The 19,915-nt window shown below is 44.2% G+C and overlaps 1 protein-coding gene across 4 annotated transcripts in view; it reads left to right on the plus strand.

Annotated features, from left to right (window-relative positions):
• SCAP (SREBF chaperone) overlaps positions 1–19,915 on the plus strand; it is a 61,251-nt gene that overhangs the window by 21,614 nt on the left and 19,722 nt on the right. For all 4 annotated transcript variants that reach the window (XM_074345005.1, XM_074345004.1, XM_074345001.1 and 1 more), the window contains exons 2-3: positions 4,623–4,842; positions 16,590–16,719. In XM_074345005.1, the coding sequence (XP_074201106.1) occupies positions 4,721–4,842; positions 16,590–16,719 (252 nt within the window). In that variant the 5' untranslated portion in view covers positions 4,623–4,720. The remainder of the gene's footprint in view (positions 1–4,622; positions 4,843–16,589; positions 16,720–19,915) is intronic.

Here is a 19,915-nt window from a genome sequence, read left to right on the forward strand (position 1 = left end):
CCTGTACATGCCTATATTCACAAAGAAGAAAGCTCTCAAATCAATAACATTAACTACTTTAAGAAGCTAGAAAAAGAAGAGTAAAATAAACTTCAGGCGAACAGAAGGAAGAAAATAAATGAATAGAGACTAGGAAAATAATAGAGTAAATAAAAGTTCGAGTTTCTTCTTTTAAAAGATCAACAAAATTTGCAAACCTTTAGCTAGAAATGACCAAGAAAAAAAGGAGACTGAAATAACTAGACTCATTAATGAAAGTGGAGACATTCCCACCAGCCTTTTAGAAGTAAAAGTGATTATAATACCATGAGCAGTAAATATCATGCCAATAAAGTAGGTAGCGTAGGTGAAATGGACAAACTCCTAGAAACACAAACTAACAAAACTTAAGAAGAAATATAAAATTTGATAGACGTAACAAGTAAAGAGATTGAGTTCAGTTTAAAAACTTCCCACACGCTAAAAAAGCCCCAGATCAGATGGTTTCACTAGGAAATTCTACCAAATGTTTAAAGAATATTTATCATGAACTATTCCAAAAAAGTAAGAAGGAGCACTTTTCAAGTTATTCTTTGAGGTCAGCATTACCCTAATACCAAAGCCAGACAAAGACGTTGTAAAAAAAAAAGAAAGCTACAGACCAGTATCCCTTATGAATATAGACAGAAGTTCTCAACATTAGCAAACCAAATCTAGCAACATTCAAAGGGATTATACCCAGGAATGCAAAATTGATTCAACACAGGAAAAATAAATTGTGTAATATCCTTACTAGTAGGATAAGTTCAAAAGGCACAAAGCACAATACCCTTTGATGATTAAGAAAAAAAGAACATTAAACAAATTAGGAATAGAAGGGGACTTCCTCAACTTGATAAAGAGCTTCTATGAAAAATTCCCATGTAATATCATACTTCAGGTGAAAGACTGAACGCCCTCTTCCAAAGATCAGGAATAGGATGAGGAGTCCATTCTCGCCACTGCAGTTCAACATTGTACTAGAAGTTCTAGCCAGAACAGTTTATAAGAAACACAAATAAAAGGCATCCAGATTGGAAAAAAAGTTAAACTATCTCTACTCGCAAATGACATGACCTCATGTATATAACATCTTAAGGAATACGCACACAGACACATGAACACGTGCTCACGTTCAGTGTCACTAGCCATTAGGGAAGTGCAAATTAAGATCCAGTTAGATAGCTACACACTTACTAGTACGGCTAAAGTAAAAAATAGTGACAATACCAAAAGCTGGTGAGGATGCAAAGAAACGAAATCTCTGATGCTGCTAGTGGGATGTAAAATAGTAAGGGCACTCTGGAAAATGTTTTGGCAGTTTCTTAGGAAACTTAAACATACTATGCTACCCAACAGTTGTACTTCTAGGCATTTATTTCAGAGAAATGGGATAGTCAGTAAACATTTGTGATAGAAACAAGAATGGTAGGTCCAATGTGGCTAAAGCTTGAGGGAGATGGTAATGATTATCAACAAATAATCCTGGAAAGCTTTGGCACAGAGCCTGCTTGCTGTCTATATAGTGTTCACATCTCTTTTCCTACTGTCTCCATCTCCCTTGGGACTTTGGTACATTTATTTTTCTTGGTTGATTCTTAATTTGTGTGAGTCGGTTGAAGGGAATTTTAAATGCTGAGAGTTTGGTGAGTACAGGTGCAAAATAAATAGACCATCATTTTAAAAAAATCATGTCGTATGTTTATATATGTATTGTGTATGGATTTTTCTAAAATTTCCACATTTATTATCTCATTTGGGGCAGGTTGAGGATTCTGGGCACCTCAGGCAAGCTCGTGACAGTGGAATGAACCTGCCTCCCCAGTCTGCCCTCATGGTCTCATTCTGTCCCTTAGTGCCCCTTATCTTCTGAGCCAGTGGGTCTGATTTGAACTGGGCTTGTCCTCTCTGTAGATGTCCTCAGAACTGTTCTTCCGTCCTTGTTCTAATAGTTTTTTCTGTAGAGCTCTGTAATTTGGGTGTCCAATAACAAACTCCTTTGTTTTTGCTTGTGGTAGGGATTCCTGCAAAGGCATTTGATAGGACTGTTTACACTTTTATGTAAAGTGGTCCACTCAGGCCCTCAGGGCCTCCATCCTTTCCGTGTGTTGTGTTTCTTTAAATTCAGGAAGCTGAATTCAGAGTTGTAGACTTTGATCTGAATAAACTTATAAGTGTGGGGAAATGTAAGAAAAACAGGTTTTCAGTTCAAGTTGGGTAAATTTTGCTTTGGAACAGCTTTGCATTAAAATGTGTACAGCAGCATAAGGATGAATAATTCTCTTGCTGAGTTCAGGTAGGTGAGCTCTGTAATGAACTGGAATTTGGATTTTTTTTTAACTTTATTTTCCAGGTGCAGTGAAAATTAACAATTAGTATAACTAATAAAGATCAGTGGAAACTGAAATTGGCTAAGGTCATGTCAGAAGGATTTGTATTTGCTGCAAAATGGAAGTGAGCTAGTTTTTTTTTTTTTCTCATGTTAGTAGTTTCATGTATAAAAGCTAGACTGCAAAGATTGTACTATGTAGCACAGGGAAATATATACAGGATCTTGTGGTGGCTCACAGTGAAAGAGAATGTGACAATGAATGTATATATGTTCATGTATAACTGAAAAATTGTGCTCTACACTGGAATTTGACACAACATTGTAAAATGACTATAACTCAATAAAAAAAAGTTAAAAAAAAGCTGGACTGCAGATATGGGAACCTGTCCCACCCCCGCCACCCCCCAGCACACACACCGCTTCCTGTGTTGCTGATTTGTGTTCGGAAGAAGCCTAAGAACGAGATTGGGATCAGTAGGATCAGAATTTCCTGGAAGGCTTGGTTTGGGGGATGCTAAAGGGAAGAAATGTGGAGCTTGGCAGAGGACTGAGGTTGGAAAAGCTACAAGTCGTTTATGGCCATCAGTCTTAAGGGATCCTCTTGGTAGTGTCTCTCCACGGGCATGTATCTCATTAGTGTTTGTTTTCTCACTGGGGGCAGGATGGAGGGTTGGGGGCACAGGTTGCTTCCCCAGAGTCCTTGTTTCTTCTGGGTGGTGAGCACGGTTGCTGGTCCCCTGCTGCAGGTCCACTACTTGACATCTTTTTGACCTGTCCTGACCAGGTGAGCCTTGTGAATGGTTGAGCTGTTGTCAACACCTCTGCTCCTTGGGACAGCAGCTGTCACCTGCTGATTCCTTTGTCTGTTGCCTTTTGAATTGACCCACAGAGGGTCCTTTGTAGTATTTCCTTAGAAGTTTCTTGGACTGGGAAATTGCATATGTGCTTAAGGCTTGTGCTCCTAGGAAGGTGGAAGGAGTGTTCGTCAATCCTCCTTGTGAATTGGCTGTAGTGTGACGCCTATTGCTTTTCATTTCTGGTCTCACACTTCTGAAGAGTCATCTCTTTGGCCTGGGTTTTCATCATTGAGCCTAATCAAGCCAAGACACGTGTCTGGGCAGGTTCCCTGTAGCACAGCCCAAAGGAAACAGCAAGATAGAACAGGATAAGTGGATTTAAACTGGAATTTCATCGGAGGGCTCAGTAAGGAAGGGAATTCTAGATCCCTGGGCCTTCTGCTAGAGTCTTCTCTTCTGATTTTATTGGTTTGAGGTTCTTGCTTGGAAGCAAAAGAAATGAACTTTGTCTTACACAAGCGAAAAGAGAATTTATTGGAAGGCTATGGGGATGGGTCACAGGCTCGACTTCAGAAAGGACTGGAGCCCGAGCAGCCGTGAACTTGGGCGCAGGAACCTCTTGGGGATGAATAAGCACTACCATATCCAGTTCCTGCTTCTTTCTGCTCAGAAATCAGAGTCCAGGGAGAGAGGTTCAGCCAGCCTGGTGGGGGTTGGGAGGGGCACCTTAGCTGACGGTCTGTCTGGGCCAAATCCTGTGGAGAAAGGTGATTCCCTGGTTACTCAGAGGAGGAGACAGCTGCTGGACAGGCAGGAAGAGGAGGGGCCCTCTGTTCACATGCTTCTGGGAACAGCTGTGGGGCCAGGAGCAGAGACTTCCACCTAATACTGCTTCCACAGTGAAACTTGTTTTATGTCAGGGGCCTAGGCTTTTTGGTGTTTTTATGTGGAGGGCTGACCTCCAGTGGACTTTTTCAGTGAGTTACTGTTTGTGCAAGAATGTGTTTTTTGAGGGATCAGCCCTATGTAAAGATTTTTCCCAAGGATTTCTCTCAATCTGGCCTGCACACAGAGAATGGTGTGGGGTGTGTCCAGAACGCCCGTTTGGCCAAGAGCAGCTGAAGGTGCTGTGTGTTACACAGGCGTCCTTTCCTGTGCCACTTGTGAGAAAAATGCTCTCTCTAGGGAATGGCCTTTTAGAACCGCCTAATACAGAAGAGGACTGAGAGTTTATTGCCAGAGATAGAGAGGCAGTTTTTTGGTTTCTTCAGTTAGGCCGACTTAGACACTGCCCACAGTCACTAGAAGCCGACCAAGATTGGGTGCAGGTGGGAGTGTTGGGATTACTGATTCCAGATCCTGCATGTGGGCATCCTGATACCCTTCCCCATCCTCGCCCCTGCCACCTCCCCCAGCAGCCCTGTTGTGCAGAGCCAAGTACTCTTTGTTAATTGGCTTTTCTCCCTTCGTGCCAGGTGCCTGCAGATGGTGTCCATTGTCAGTGCTGTCCAGCGTGTGCCCGGCTGATCCATGGTCACTTTCCGGGATGGCAGCAAGGTGACTTCAGCTGAGGATGACCCTGACTGAAAGGCTGCGTGAGAAGATATCTCAGGCCTTCTACCACCATGGGCTGCTCTGTGCATCCTACCCCATCCCCATCATTCTCTTCACGGGGCTCTGCATCTTAGCCTGCTGGTATGTTTCAGACTTGCCCTGGATATGGTGGGCCAGTGTCTTGGGACCGTAGATTTCCTAACCCTGACTGTTCTGTAGCCCTTGGACTGTATATGCTTTTTTCACAGTGGAACCTGAGGCTCATTAGAGCTGCCAAGTGGAGAGCTCTAGTTCTGGGGTGTTTAGCCACTAAACTAAAATAGTCCAGGCTGGCCCTGACTTGGTGAGTCACCAGATTGGTTCACATCACTGATAATCTCTCTTAAAATAATGTTTGGATGCTTCTGAGAAACTGCAAGATAATTGAAAGGCATGATCTTTTAATTTTCCTTCTCAACAGTGGCAGCTTCCTTTGGTACCTGGTTAAGAACAGAAGCTTCAAGTGTTGAAAGGCCAAGATGGTATCCTTGGATGGTATCCTTGGATACCATCTTGCATGCTGACCCCAGAGACTTGGTTTTCTACTGTCTAGTCATTTTCTTGTGTTAGCGTGGAGCCTCCTTATGACCTCTGGTTGATTCTTGGGGCCTGCTGTGCTCACCAGGGACTGTTGTGAGAGCTGTAGCTGCCCTTTGTCCACATCTGTCATACTGTCATTCTACAGGGCCTTGTTGAACCCTGGAGACTGTGGCTAATGAGGACATTGTAAAAGCCGAGGCTTGATGTAAGATGATACCTGGTGGTCCTCTTGGCTCTAAAACACTGACAGTCATGAAAAGAGCCCGCCTCATTATCCTTCTTTGGAAAGAATTCTGGTTTCCAAATTCACTGTACATCTAGCATTTGTAGATGTTTTTAGTGCTGTGCTGGAGGAAGGATGGTTCAGGACTGAACTCGCTGTTCAGTTGTTAATGATCCCAAGTTCTTCCCTGATTAGGACTGGGAAAGATGAGGATCATTCATTGAGAATTTCCTGCTGGGTGCTGTGTTGGTGCTTCAGGTATACAATTAAATGTCTCATCAGTCCTCAAAAACCTTGGGAAGCGGTCTAGTTATATTTCCATTTAAGCAAAGGGAAATGGAGGATGAGACGCTTGCCTAGTGTACACAGCTAATTAGGAAAACTGGGTTCAAATCCAGGTCTAGGGATTCTAGTGCGTATACCTGTGGCACTCTTTTCCTCCTGACTCTCCTCTCTCTGGCTCTGTGTATTTGTGCTGATGTTTAAACTTTGTTAATTCATGTTGTGCAAGCTAAGATACTTGTGGCTGCATCCTGTAACTGATGGATTAGGAGTGCTCTGAGAACCCAGTTCTTGGATTTGCTTGGTTTTTTCCCTCTTAATGGATCCATCTCTCTCTTTAAAAAATCATACTTTTCTGGCGGGGGACTGGGTATAGCTCAGTGGTAGAATGCCTGCTTAGCATGCTCAAGTTCCTGGGTTCAATCCCCAGTACCCCCCCCCATTAAAAATAAAGAAAGAAACCTAATTACCTCCCCCCGCAAAAAATCTAAACCATAAAAAATTTTTTTCTCAAGTCATGCTTTTCTAGGCCTGAGCTAGCATGAGAATCATCTGGAGGGCATATTAAGCAAGGTTGCTGGGCCCTGCTCTAGAGTTCCCCATTCATCAGGTCTGGCTGGGCCCAAGTTCCCAGGCCTGGGAACCACTAAGCTGTGGGTCTGTCTTGAAAATTCCTCTAAAGTTCTGCCACATCTCAGCTAAAAGTGTTTCCTCTTTTATTCTAGTTTCTGGAGCAGGAGCAGCAGTTTGTGGTGACAGTCATGGTTATTGTTGCTCGTACTGCCTTCTGTTGAGGCGGATGGGTTCCAGCGCCCCCTTCATAAATTCTCAATTCCTTACAGCCTCTCTTTGTGTACCTTTGCATATGGGAGGTTGGTAAGTAAGTACCTAATGGATGAATATATTGAATTAAACTCGTATTCTGTATGGGCAGTTTCAGTTGAAGAGGTAGTTGTGATTCCCGTTCCACAAAGACAGGTATAGCTATAGGAAAGGAGAGGGGTGTCTCCTCTTTACTGTGCACCTTCCAAGGATTGGGTGTTGCCAGCTGGGACCAGCCAGCTTCCTGGACAAGGAATGTAGGGTATGTTTAGCAGCTGCTTGCATGCAGTTGGGCTTTATCTTTGAATAATTTGATATCACACAAGTGTTTCAAAACAAATTGTCCTTGGGTTTATGTTGTGGAGGCCTCTGATATGAAGACTTTGAGATGTCTAAGGTCTCAAGTATGGCGGACTCCTCAACTGAGGGTGAGTCAGAATGGGATGGAGGTTGTGGGGGAGGCAGATGTGGTAATAACAGTATTTAATAACCAGTACAGCCCAGATGCAGCCAAGCTGGGCAGATGCCTGTCTTATGTCCCACAGGTGTCTTGGCTGAACATCAGTCCTGAGAAAGGGGTCTGTGAGGCTCTGGTAGGATTGGCCTGATAGAAGAAGGGAAAGGAAGACTAACCTTCACTGGCCACTGGCTCTTTCGGTCCTCAAGTGCTTCCGCACGGGGTATTTCATTTGGTTGCCTAACATCCTTGGAGGTGGTTGTTACTCCCTAGTTCTTTCTGATGATGAAACTAGCTTGGAGGGTAGTAAGTGGTACGTGCTGCAACTGGCAGGTCTGTGTTGGCAGATCAGAATCTGTACTTTTTCCGCTTCACCATGGTGACATGAACTTTATGAAGAGCATTGTCTGGTGCTGATACCTTTTATTGCAAGGAGTCTGCTCCTTGAGCAAGAAGCCTGAGAAATAAGAGTCTCAGCTGCCTTGGGCAAGGAGCAGGGCTCAGCTGTATCTGCGTACACAGAGAACAGAGAGGCTTTTGAAGCAGTGGCCCTGTGTAATAGAAGTAGAGGAGAGAACATACAGTTGGGTTTTATAGCCATCCCAATAAAAATGTCCGTAATACATGCCAAGAAGTGTGCCAGCCAAAGCGACGCAGAACATAGCCCCTCCCTCATCAGGTATCATGCATAGCAGAGGTGACACAGCCTTGGTGCAAAAGGAGACAATGCCAGGGAGGCTTCCTGGGAGAACCCCTGGGTCGAGGATTCCTGGAAGAATAGGTGGCATCTTCCTCGCCTCCTTTCCTGTTTGCGCTTCTGGTCATTCAGCTGAGCACTCCCCCAGCAGGAGGACCGGGAGGCTGATTCCCTGGCTCGCCCCTCTGAACCTGCTGCCTCCTTCAGCCCCACCCTCTGAGGGCACTGTGGTTTCCTCTTGTCTTTACAGTTGCCCTGTACCAGCTGTACCATCACATTCTTAGTGCTGTGTACTTGTTTTCCCAAACCAGCATCTTTGTTATGTGATTATAAATAAACTGAGAACTTTTTTTCCCTTAAAATCTGATTGGCTTAGGAAAAAATTTCTGAGGCTAAATGAAGTCTCTTAGCCTCCAAAGATGATAAAGTTTGTATCAGAGAATCTACAGATTCTGGGCCTTTCAGGCCGGGAGGCTAGAGATCGTGGACCCAGGGCCCAAGCCTCACTATCCTCTTCTCCCCGGAAAGCTTTTCTATCCAGAGTAGCTCTTTTTTTTGCCAGAACTTCAGGTTGCCTGCAGAAAAGAGTGTGATGAATGGACAGCTTTTGGTAGTTTTATTAGAGACTCAGATTCTATTTAATTGCTTTCCTTTATTGTTCCTGGAATGAGAGACTTGTTCAGCTTGAACCCAAAGGACTGCTACTTTTGCTCCTGTTTGGATCCAGCAGCCTTGTAAGCTGTGGACCCTGTTCATCACCAGTGGATCACCCTGGGAGCTGTGAATGCTCTTTCCTCTGGGAAAAGCTGACGAAACTTCTAGCAAGTAGGCACTGTGGCAAGAGGTATCTGTTTACATTTCCTAGAGATTAAGCCAGCAGAACCCAAGGTGTGACCCAGCAGCAGCCCAGCAAGGCAGAGGGTGCTGTTGCTGGGGACCTGCCCTGGGAAGTGGTGGGTGCGCTGTGGGGTGAAGAAGAGTGTCTTGTGTGCGGGTCAGAGGTTAATGTGAGGGTCATTGGGTCACTTGTGTTTTCATAACCTGCTGCTCCTGATTATAGAGGGTGGATTATAGAGCTAGTTGGAATCACAGTGAGGCCATTCTAGACCTCCTGAAGGAGAATAACCCTGCAGCCTTTGTGGACATCTGAGGACAGACTTTGGCCCTTTCTTCATCCTCTTTCTTTGGAGGAAAGCAGCACTTTCCAGTTGAGGCTGGACATCTCAGCTGTGGTGGCCTCCACTTCTCAATGTCTCTCCCTTGTCTGCCCACGTCTCAGGTTTCCTCATGATCACTGTGGACCCTTTGGGGGTGGGCGCACAGGGAAATGTAGAACAGGCTCCCTCTTTCTATGCCCATTTGGCCACTCTCTGGACACACTTATATCCTTTTTGTGAACAAGAAAGAAAGCTGAGTAACAAGCCCTGTCTGCACCTGTGCTTTGGAGAGTCCAGCTGGATAGAGGAGAACAAAGTCCCAGAGTACCACTGACCTCTGCCCCAGCGCCTAGACTCAGGAGCCCAGAGGACCGGCTCCAGCAGCTGCTTTTGGGTCCTGTTCAGCATTGCAAAGCCAGAGCCTTCTCCCAAGCAGAAGTTACCCCAGCCTCACAAACAAGCCCCAAAAAAGCTCTGAAAGGCTTATAGGAGATCAAAGACTCCTTTATCACCCAAAATTTCATTCAGAATAGAGATTAGGCGATCTCCACAGTTTCCCCTTTTAGTCTTTCCCTACCCTACCCCAGTCCTGTTGTTCTCCCCTGAGAAGGGAAGAGAGAAAACATGTCACACTCCTGATGTCTCCAGAGGGGTGTCCTGTGCAGCATCTTCCCAGAGTGTCCTTTCTCTGGTTGCTCTGTCTGTATGTCTTCAGTGTCTCCTGAGCTCCCTATCACAGGTGACTGGAAGTGAGAATGGGAGGAGATGTAGAGTCAAGATCATCATTTGTGGGACCCAGTGCAGCATGAAAATGCAGGGCTGTTTCTTCAAAAAGCAGGAGAAAAGTACCATTAAAGGTACTAAAGTATGCTTGGATGGGAGTGGGTGAAACGCATGCTTCTGCCAAAATGCCCACCACACGTGCTGCTGAGCTGCCAGCCTGGGATGGGGGCTGGCTGACGCCTCACCCTGCCCCAGGACACAGTGGGACATGCACATCTGAGCCCCGCCCTCCTTGTTTTGCATTCAGGCCCCTGCAGGGGACGGCAGCAAAGGGGATACCTGGACAAGAAGGGGAAGGCCAGATCCTGGGATGCAAGTGGGCAGGGGAGCTGGTGGTCAAGAACCTGTCCCGGGGAGGAGGGACCACATGGGAACCTACACTCCAGATCCTCAGCATGTGCTCCTTTGTGGTGGACCGCACCTACAAAACACAAGTTGAAAGATACATTTATTAAGAATTTCCATGCAGCTACTATAGAGTGTTAAACCCCAGGCACACTGAGTCCTTCTGAATGCCTGGTCCTTTGCAGCCATACAGGTTGCACACCCATGAAGCTAGTCCTTGGTAGAGCGTCTGGTAGGTAAATAATCAACCCACATTTCCTGGACATCTTCCACGTGGCTGGTATTGGGGATACAGAAATTAGAATGGCATGGCCGCTTCTCACATGTCTCTTATAAATCAAGCAGGTGGACTGAAGTCTGTAGAGCAGTGTTTGCAGGCTGCTGTAGGAGTACAGAGGAGAGGTGTTCGGCTGCCTGCAGGTGGAGGAGTGGAATGGCATGGTTGCTTGAAGGATAAGCAGGAATTTGGAGACCAGGGGATGTGTTTCACTTTGGGCTCCTCCTAAGACAAGGGTTTGAATACGCGTAGCTTATGTGTAAGATGAAATGAACACTGGTCGGAAGGTGGAAAAATGAGATGGACGGGAAGGTGCATCGTCCAGCAAGTTACCCCCCTGGGCAACTGAAAGTAATCTCACTGGGGGCGCTGAGAAACTGCAGGACATCCACCTCACAGTTCCTCACCTGGGTGTGGGGAGCTGGACTGCCTGCTAGGTCAGCAAACTCATTCCCTAACGGACCAGTAGGAAGGCCACTTGTGGTCTCTGTTGAATATTTTTCTTTCTTTTTTGTTTGTTTTTAAATAACCCTTTAAAAATGTAAAAACCACTCTTAGCTCCAGGCCACATAAAAGCAGAACATGGGCTGTGGTTTACTGACCCCTAATCTACACCAAAACATCAGCTGCTAGTTGAAGGCTGCTTCCAGCCAGCATGAGTTCCTGGCACTAGTGGCCTGTCTCACTTAGGCAGAGAGGCCTCCAGAAGCAATGGGATAACACCAGGCAAAGAGACGCAAGTGCCGGCAGTTGGAAGTTGAGCCAGCATGCCCAGAAATAAGATCAGGGGGGATATGGGTAGGGCAGCAGCAGCCTCTGGGGATGTGCTGAGCAGGCTGTACCTGCACAGCAGCAGAAAGGTGTGTGGGCCGGGAGGTGGGGGAGATGTGGATTGCAGTTCTGCACCTGGTTAGGAAACAAAGAAGTGACATCAGGAGTAGAAATAAGGAGTCTAGCTAGGCTAGTGTATTACTCCAGGTAAGAGTTGATGGTTGTTGTTTAGTCTAAGTGGAAGCCCTGGAGGTGGTGAGACATGGCTGAGTCTGCATATATTTTGAAGGTGGAGTCCTCGAAATTTTCTGAGGAACAAACGTGGAGTGTGAGAGAAAGTGGAGTCAAGATCAAAACGCTTGGCCTGAGCAGCTGGATGGGTGGAGCCGAGACAGGAAAGGCAGGGGAGGTTTTAGGGACCTGGTTTATTTCCTTTGCCCCGGTAAGATAAGGGTCGGGCAAGATATAATCTAGTCCTAGAAGCAAGTTTGCGGAAGCAACATGGGTGGTGGTAAAAATATCCAGACAGCTTCTTTCTTTAAATGTCTTGAGTCTTTTTTTCTGACCTTGGAAGAGTGAATGTTTTTACTTCTAAAATTGCCTGACACTTTTCTTCCAATCTTTCCTTTTGGTCTCAAATTTGGTAGCCATGGACAGTGATTATTCCCTTGCATTTTGCATTTTTGTAGAGTCTTTTTCTTTTGCTTATATTAAAACAAATTTATGGTAGTTTAAATTTTTAAAGAAAGTGAAACATAATACAAGGTAGTATAGTGTGATGTTAAGAGCATGGACTCAGGAGCCAGACTGCTTGTGTTCCCATACTGATTCTGTCGCTTTCTAGTGGGGATGTGCCATCTGTGTGCCTTTTTGGGTGTGGTGAGGCTTAACGAGTAAAAAGATGGAAGCCATTTGGCACATAGTAGGTACTCAGTGAACGAAACCATCAGCCATCATCATTGTTACAGAGACAGGAAGAGGCAGGTCCACTGTCAGTGATAAGAACCATGGTTGGGGTGGGTATGGGGCACTTTGGCAGCTCATAGGAGGGGCCTTAAATCCAGACTTTGGGGAAAGGAGAAAGACTTCTTGGGCAAGTGATACTGCAGCTGAGGCCTCGAAAATGAGTTACCTAGGAGGAGAATGGGCAGGCGTGTTCCAGCAGATGCAGAGCCCCATACACAAGAGGGGAGTTGTGCGTGGCTCCAGGGCAAGCTTGGAGAATGACTGTGAGCCATTTTAAGCATTTCAATGCCTGTGGACTTTTCCTAAGAGACTTGGTCCTAGGAAAGTGGATGCTCCAGAGTGTGCTTCCCTTCTTTCTCTTCCTGCTAGAATGTTTAGACTCCTAGAATTCACAGATATTTTTAATATTTCAAATCATGAGAAATACACTACCTTTAGTTTAGTAAGTATGTTTTGAGCAGTTACTGTGTGGGAAGTGGATGTAGATAAATAAAATGTACTGCCTGCCTTCATCGTGTAGTGTGGCTAAAACACCAGCAGCTTAGTTCTGGGCCCCACACTTCCTCTCTGCATCTAGAGCCCTGGGGTCAGCCCATGCACTGTGTGCAGCTTCCCCAAGAGAACCTTTGCTAAGTCCCCAGAGAGCCCTTGACACCGACCCCCAAACAGCTGACCTTTGGTTTTTGGAAGCAGCAAGAGAGAAGCAACTCTTCACATACTGATTTCTCCTCAGAAACCATGGAGGCCTGAAGGCAGTGGGAATCACATATTTAAAATTCTGAAAGAAAAAACTCTACCAAGAGTTCTGTATTCTACAAAACTCTACTTCAGTAATGAAGGAGCAATTAAGACATTCCAGATAAACAAAAGCTAAGGGAATTTGTTACCAGTGGACCTGCTGCACAGTTTGAAACCATAAGAGAAAATAACGCTGGTGACAATCATTACTGGTGTACTTTTGGTTTGGTTTCTAATTTCTTTGTCTTTTGTGATTTAAAAGACAAATGCATTGAACAATAATTTAAAATCTTTGTTAATGGAAATAAATATAAAGTGTAATCTGACAAGAACTATAAAAAGGGAGAGACAAAGATGTATTGACAGTGTTTGTGTACTACTGAAGCTGAGGTCTTCAGACTGCATCATTTCAGCGTCTTCTTTTCGTGGTTGCTAATCCTTTCTTCTGCTTGCTCAAATCTGCTGTTGAGCCCCCGAATAACAGCGATACTCAATCTAGGTTGTTATAAGTTGTTAATAATATAATCCCCAAGGTAATCACTAAGAAAATAACTTTTTAAATGTACAGAAGAGGAAAGAAGGGAATCAGGGTAGCACACTACAGAAAAGTCAACTCCCACCCGAAAAGGGGCAGCAATGGAGGAACTGAGAAACAAAAAACATATAAGACATACAGAAAACAAATGGCTAAATGGCATAAGTAAATCTTTGTGAGTAATCACATTAAATGTAAGTGGATTAAACTCTCCCATTAAAAGACAGACTGGCAGATCTGATTTTAAAAAGACAGTCCATCTACATGCTCTCTACGAGACTCTTTTAGTTATACACTACACTTTTAGATATAAGAACACAAAGAGGTTGAAAGTGAAAGGATAGAAAAAGATATTCCATGCTGAATAGTACCCAAAAGATAGCTGAGGTGGCTATAGTATTATCAGACAACATTAAAAAGGTTACTAGAGACAAAGAAGGACATTATATATTGATAGATGCTTCAGTACAGCAAGAGGAGGTAGCAGCTGTAAACGTGTAACACCTCACAACAGATCACTAAAATATATGAAGCAAAAATTGACAGAATTGAAAGGAGAAATACACAGTTCTAGAATAACAGTTGGAGCCCTCAGTACTCCGCTTTGAATAATGGACAGAGCAGCCTGACAAGATGGATAAGGAAATGGAGGACTTTACAGCAACACTGTAAACCAGCTAGCCCAATACACATTCCTCTCAAGTGAATGTGGAACGTTCATCAGGCTAGACCACATGTTAGGCCAGAGACAAGCATCAGGAAATTTAAAACGATTGAAATCATGCACAGTATCTTTGCCAGTAACAGTGGGATGAAACTAAAAATCAGTAATAGAAGGAAAACTGGAAAATTCACCAATGTGTGGAAATCAAACAATACATCCTAAAACAACCAGTGGGTCAAAGAAGAAGTCAGAAGGGAAATTAGAAAATACCTTGAGATGATGAAAACAAAAACACAGTACACCAGAACTTACGGGATGCAGTGAAAGGAGAACTAAGAGGGAAATTTATAGCTGTATAAAGGACTCTGGACTCAATCTGGAGTGTATAAGGTGACTCAATTTAAAAAAAATAATGGAAGAGGTGCTTCACAAAGGAGGATATAGCCAAATGGCCAATAAGCATATGCAAGAACTTGCAGCATTATTTTGTTGCACATTAAAACTATAGAGAGATACCACCACCTCCTCTTCTAAATGGTTAAAATTAATTGGACTGACTTGCTCAAGCAGTGGCAAAAATTTAGAGCTGTTGGAAGTCCCATCACACCGCTGATGTGAACACAAATTCAGACAGCTACTTTGAAAAACTGGTATTATCTACAAAGCCAAACATATGTATGCTCCACAGCCCAGAAGTTTCATTCTAGGAATATACCCAACAGAAATGAGTGCTTATGTAAAAATGAGTGTATATATAAAAATTACCATAATAGTTCTGTTCTTTTTTTTTTTAATTGAAATATAGTTGATTTGTCATATTGTGTTACTTTCAAGTGTACAAGAAAGCGACTCAGTTATATATACTTTTTTTCAGATTATTTTCCCTTATAGGTTATTATAAGATACTGAATATAGTTCCTTGTGCTATACAGAAAATCCTTGTTGCCTATTTTATGTGTAATAGTTTGTATCTTTTAATCCCATACTCCTAATTTATCTACCCCCCCTTCTCCTTTGGTGAGTGAACATAAGTTTGTTTTCTGTATCTGTGAGTCTGTTTCTATTTTGTGTATAGATTTATTTGTATTATTTTTTAGATTCTACATATAAGTGATACATAATAATTGTCTTTCTCTATCTGACTTATTTCATTTAGTATAATATTCTCTAGGTGCATACATGTTGCTGCAAATGCCAGTATTTCATTCTGTTTTATGACTGAGTAATAATGTGTATATATACCACATCATCTTAAACCAATCATCTGTTGATAGGCACTTGGGTTGTTTCCATGTCTTGACTGTTGTAAATAGTGCTGCTATGAACCTCAGGGTGCATGTCTCTTTCCAAGTTAGAGTTTTCATCTTTTTTGGAATACCCAAGAGTGGAATTGCTGGAGCATATGATAGCTCTATTTTTAGTTTTTTTAAGGAACCTCCAGACTGCTTTCCATAATGGCTGCATCAGTTTACATTCCCACCAACAGTGGAGGAGGGTTTGCTTTTCTCCACACCCTCTCCAGAATGTATTATTTGCAGAATTTTTGATGATGGCCACTCTTAAAACAGCTCTATTGTAATAGCTTGAACTGGAAACAGCCAAATGTTCCTCAACACTGGAATAGATAAATGCACTGTCATATATTCATTCAGTGGAATAGTACATATATGTGGAGAAGAATGATCTGTGTGTGCCAATGTGGATGAATCTAGTAGATATAATTCAAGTGAAAGCAGCCAGTCACAGTGGAATGGATGGTTTCATTTCTATGCTGTCAGAAACAGGCAAAACTAGTTTATATGATAGAAATTCCAATAGTGGTTTGTGGAGGAGGATGCTTTTCACTGAGTGGGGACACAAGGCCACCTTCAGAGGTTCTGGAGATGTTTTATAGCTTGATCTAGTTAGTGGTTACACAGTTGTAGGCGTATGTAAACATTTATCTCACTATATACTTAAAATTTGTGAATTGTAGTACATAAAAGTTAATTTTCAATTTTTAAAAAAGTTTTCAAAGAAGTGAGGCCTGAAACAAAAGCACATCCATTTGCCAACTTCTTGATGTAAGGCCAAGCATTTTCCTTTGTGTGTAGTCGATCTGTGGACTTGTATTCAGCCTGGTCTAGTGTAAACCTCGCCCTGAGTGTGTTGTGCACAGTTTTCATGGTCTGTCCCTTTAAATTAGAGTGACTTGCTCAGCAGTCTGAATCGGGATCCTTCTCGATTTTTGTTTCCCAAGTTTTTTATTGTTGTCTTACTTATGTCTAATTTGACCAGAAATTTTTTGGACTGTTTGGTTTTATTTTTTTTTTTTAGCATCTTGCCTTTATTACATCTCTAAAAATATCCAACCAGTCTACTTTATGAATTGGGCTTCCTGTGACTAAAAAGAAGTTTGAAAAACTCTGATCTAGAGGCTTCTGAGTTTCCTCCTAGCGCTGAACTTATGACTCTAATGTTTTGTGCATTTGTGCAGTCCTTTCAGGAGGGAGAATTTAGTGCAACTGCAGTGGTTCCTGTGTCACTGTCTTCTCAGCGCAGACTCTGCCTGGTGTCATGTCCTAACTCTTCTCTCCTTTTTGTTCATCCTAGCTACCCACTGCTGAAACTCCCCTTGCCCGGAACGGGACCCGTGGAATTCACCACTCCTGTCAAGGATTACTCGCCCCCACCTGTGGCCTCTGACCACAAGCCAGGAGAGCCTGCTGAGCAGCCAGAGTGGGTAGGTGCTCAGCGAGTGGCCAAAGCGAGCCCTGGGGGCTGGGCGCAGGTTGGCTGAGGCGGGGGTTCTGTGAGCGAGCGAAGGTGGTCAGCTTCTGATGGGCGGACATCTTTACAAAGGCACCAAAATATTTAGTCATACACTTAATATGTTTAGTTATACATTCCTGTTTTGAAAGGAACAGAAGATGTAGAAGCGTGACTGTCCTGCAGAAGCTGGGGGTTGTGGTTGCCGTACACTTGGCCAACTGGGTCTGGGTTCATACCGCAGGCTGCTCACACACGGGCGCTGGTGCCGGGCAGTGCCCTGGCAGACAGGCTGTCTTGCCTTGCACCAGGTAGTCATGGGAACCACTCAGCATCCCTCCCTGGAGAATGTTTATCATCAGAGTCCCAGCAACATTTAGTATTTACTGTGTGCACCTAATTTTTTCAAATCTGTTAGGTCCTACTTTATCCTCACAACCTAGTCAGGTAAAAAGTGCAGGTTTTGTTTGTCTTTTGCAGTTTGGGAAGCTGGGACTTAGAGTGATGAAGTGCCTCGATTTAAATTCAGTTTTTTTCCGGTCAACACTGGATTAGAACTCCAGGTCTCCTGATCCGAAGCACACTGCTTCTTCTGAATCACACTGTTCTCAGTTGACTCTCTGAGCTAAGCACTGATGTAAATGAAGAAATAGTCTCTCCAGCTGAGGGTCTCAGGTGCAGGACCTCACTCCCCAGAACTCTGGACTCATTATTTGGAAATCGTACATGATTGATTAGCTCGTCTCTAAACCTTTTGCTTGCCAGGGGTGGGTGAAATGTTCTTCCCTCACGTGTTGTGCTCTGGTCCCATGGATTGGACTGGGCTTGCTGAGTCTCTTGTTGTGGAGCAGAACCAAAGCTCAGGGCACAGAGCTCTTCCTCTCCCACCTTTTCTCTGACAGTGATTGCACATTCCTTCCCGTTTCCTTTTTGGGTAACGTAGCAGCCGGGTAACTCGTCATAAACTTGACTCTAATGTTGCTGAAATAGAGACGTTACCTGGTGACGTGGGCATGTGCTACGGCTACGCATGGTGTCAAGAGGAAGTGCCCAGTCCAGGCTCAGTGTCCATGACGGTCAGGGAGCAGGGTCTGATGTGGAAGAAACCAGTTCTGTAACTTCATGTCCCAGCTTGACCCCCTACTCACTATGGGACATTTTTGGTTCATACCTTTTACCTTCGTTAACCTCTTGATGCAGTTTTTCCCCACAGTGGAACTGGTGGTTCCCAGTCACAGCAAGGCAGCCTGTGTTGGTGGGTGTTTTGTGGCTAGAAGAGTTCAGTGGCCTGATGGTGCAGGACAGTTGTTTCATGACACGGTTGTTGGGGGTTTACTTGTTTGTGAGCCCTTTAAACCTCCTTAGTGCCCTTCTTTGGTCTGGGGTGATGGTAGTAAGTGGGTGTACAAAACAACGTGAGGGCTCAGGAATCAGAGGATTGTCCCTTTTTTTTCTTTCTGGTTGGAGCCCCAGCCCCTGAAAGCTGGAGAAAGAGATCCATGCCCTTGGGGAGTCTCGTGTCAGCCTGCTGCTCAGTGGTCAGTTCTCTCACCTCCATTGACAGTCCATCATAAAAATAAAGGCCAGCAGTACTGGAGTTGTAAGGACAGCTTTTTAGTTACAAGGAGCAGAAAACTCAACCCAAACCAGAGTAAGTGAAAAGGGCATTTTTTTGCGGGGGTCATGTAACTCAGAGCTGTGGGCAGGGCTTATTCAAGGACAGCATGGTTTGGGCCTTGGAAGGAGTCTGTCTCTCAGCTCTGCCCTGTCTAGGTCAGCTCCCACAGATTCAGCCTCACATTCTTGGAACATCCAATCCAGTGGAGGACAAGAGCAGGCCTGCTTGGCTCTGATTGAGGTTACTTACCTGTCCCCACCTCAGATCTTGTGGCCGAGGGGGGTGCTTTGTTGATTGTCTTCATCCCCTGGTTGTCTTCATCACCAGGCTGAGGGTGAGAGAGGATGGTTTTCAAAGGAAATTAGGAAGCTCAGGCACAGGGCAGCCCACACCAAGGAACCAAAATGTCCTTCATTCCTCAGTTCCTTCCTTTAGTCAGCGCATGTTTACTGCACGTCTGCAGTGTGCCCGGCAGGATGATCTAGGGAACACATGGAGCCTCACTGCTCCCGAGGAGATCCCAGTCTGCTTGGGAAGAAAAGACAAAGAAGTCGGTTCAAAATAAATTCAGTATACATCAAAGGGACACAGGGGCCAACTGAAAGAGCTCCCAGTGGCCAGTGCTGGAAAATAAAATACATTTTGCAGCAGAATAAAGTAGTATTGGATTATAACCCAAGGTGTAAAATAAATATGAGTCGGTATGATTGAATAAATAAGTGGAGGAGAGTAGACAGATCTGGGCAAAAAATTCTAAATAATTTATGTAGATATTCCACCCTCAGGGAGGGGGAACATAACTCCTCTTCCTTAAATGTGGACTGTGCATAGTGACTTCCTTCTAAAGAGTATCATGTACAGAGGGGAGAAAAGAGTCACTTTACGGTGGAGAACCTGACAGCTCCTCAGCAAGGCGGTCAGGGTCACCGGCAGCAGTGATCAGGCAGGCTGATGGTGTAACCCCTGAAGCACCCTTGCTGTCTTCCTCCCAAAAACCCAGAAGCCCAGCCTAATCATGAGAAGAATGTCTGACAGATCCCACTTCTGGGATGTTCCATGCAGTTCCTGACTAATCCTCCTCTAGACTGTCAAGGTCATCAAAAACAAAGCCTGAGAAACTAACACAGCCACGAGAAGCCCCAGGAGACAGGACAGCTAAATGTGACATGCTGTCCTGGATGGGATCTTGGGAGAGAAAAAGCACATAGGTACAAACTAAGGAAATCCAGTTTTCTTACTGTTTTTTAGTGATAGTTTCTCAGACTTTTCTTGTTCTTGATGACCTTGACAGTTTTGAGTAGTGTCCCTCGAGTAGGATTTGTCTGTTTTTCCCTTGATTAGACTGGGTGTATGGGTTTTTGGAAGGAAGACTGCAGAGGTAAAGTGTCAATTCTTTTCATGTCCATCAGCCTCCTAAATTATTTTTAAATTTCCATACATTAAAGTTCAGTCTTTTTTTTTTTAATTGAAGTACAGTCAGTTGCAATATGTCAATTTCTGGTGTACAGCACAATCATGCACATACATACATACATTTGTTTTTATTTTTTTC

The sequence above is a fragment of the Camelus bactrianus genome, chromosome 17 (genome assembly GCF_048773025.1).
Source record: "Camelus bactrianus isolate YW-2024 breed Bactrian camel chromosome 17, ASM4877302v1, whole genome shotgun sequence".
Lineage (NCBI taxonomy): Eukaryota > Metazoa > Chordata > Mammalia > Artiodactyla > Camelidae > Camelus > Camelus bactrianus.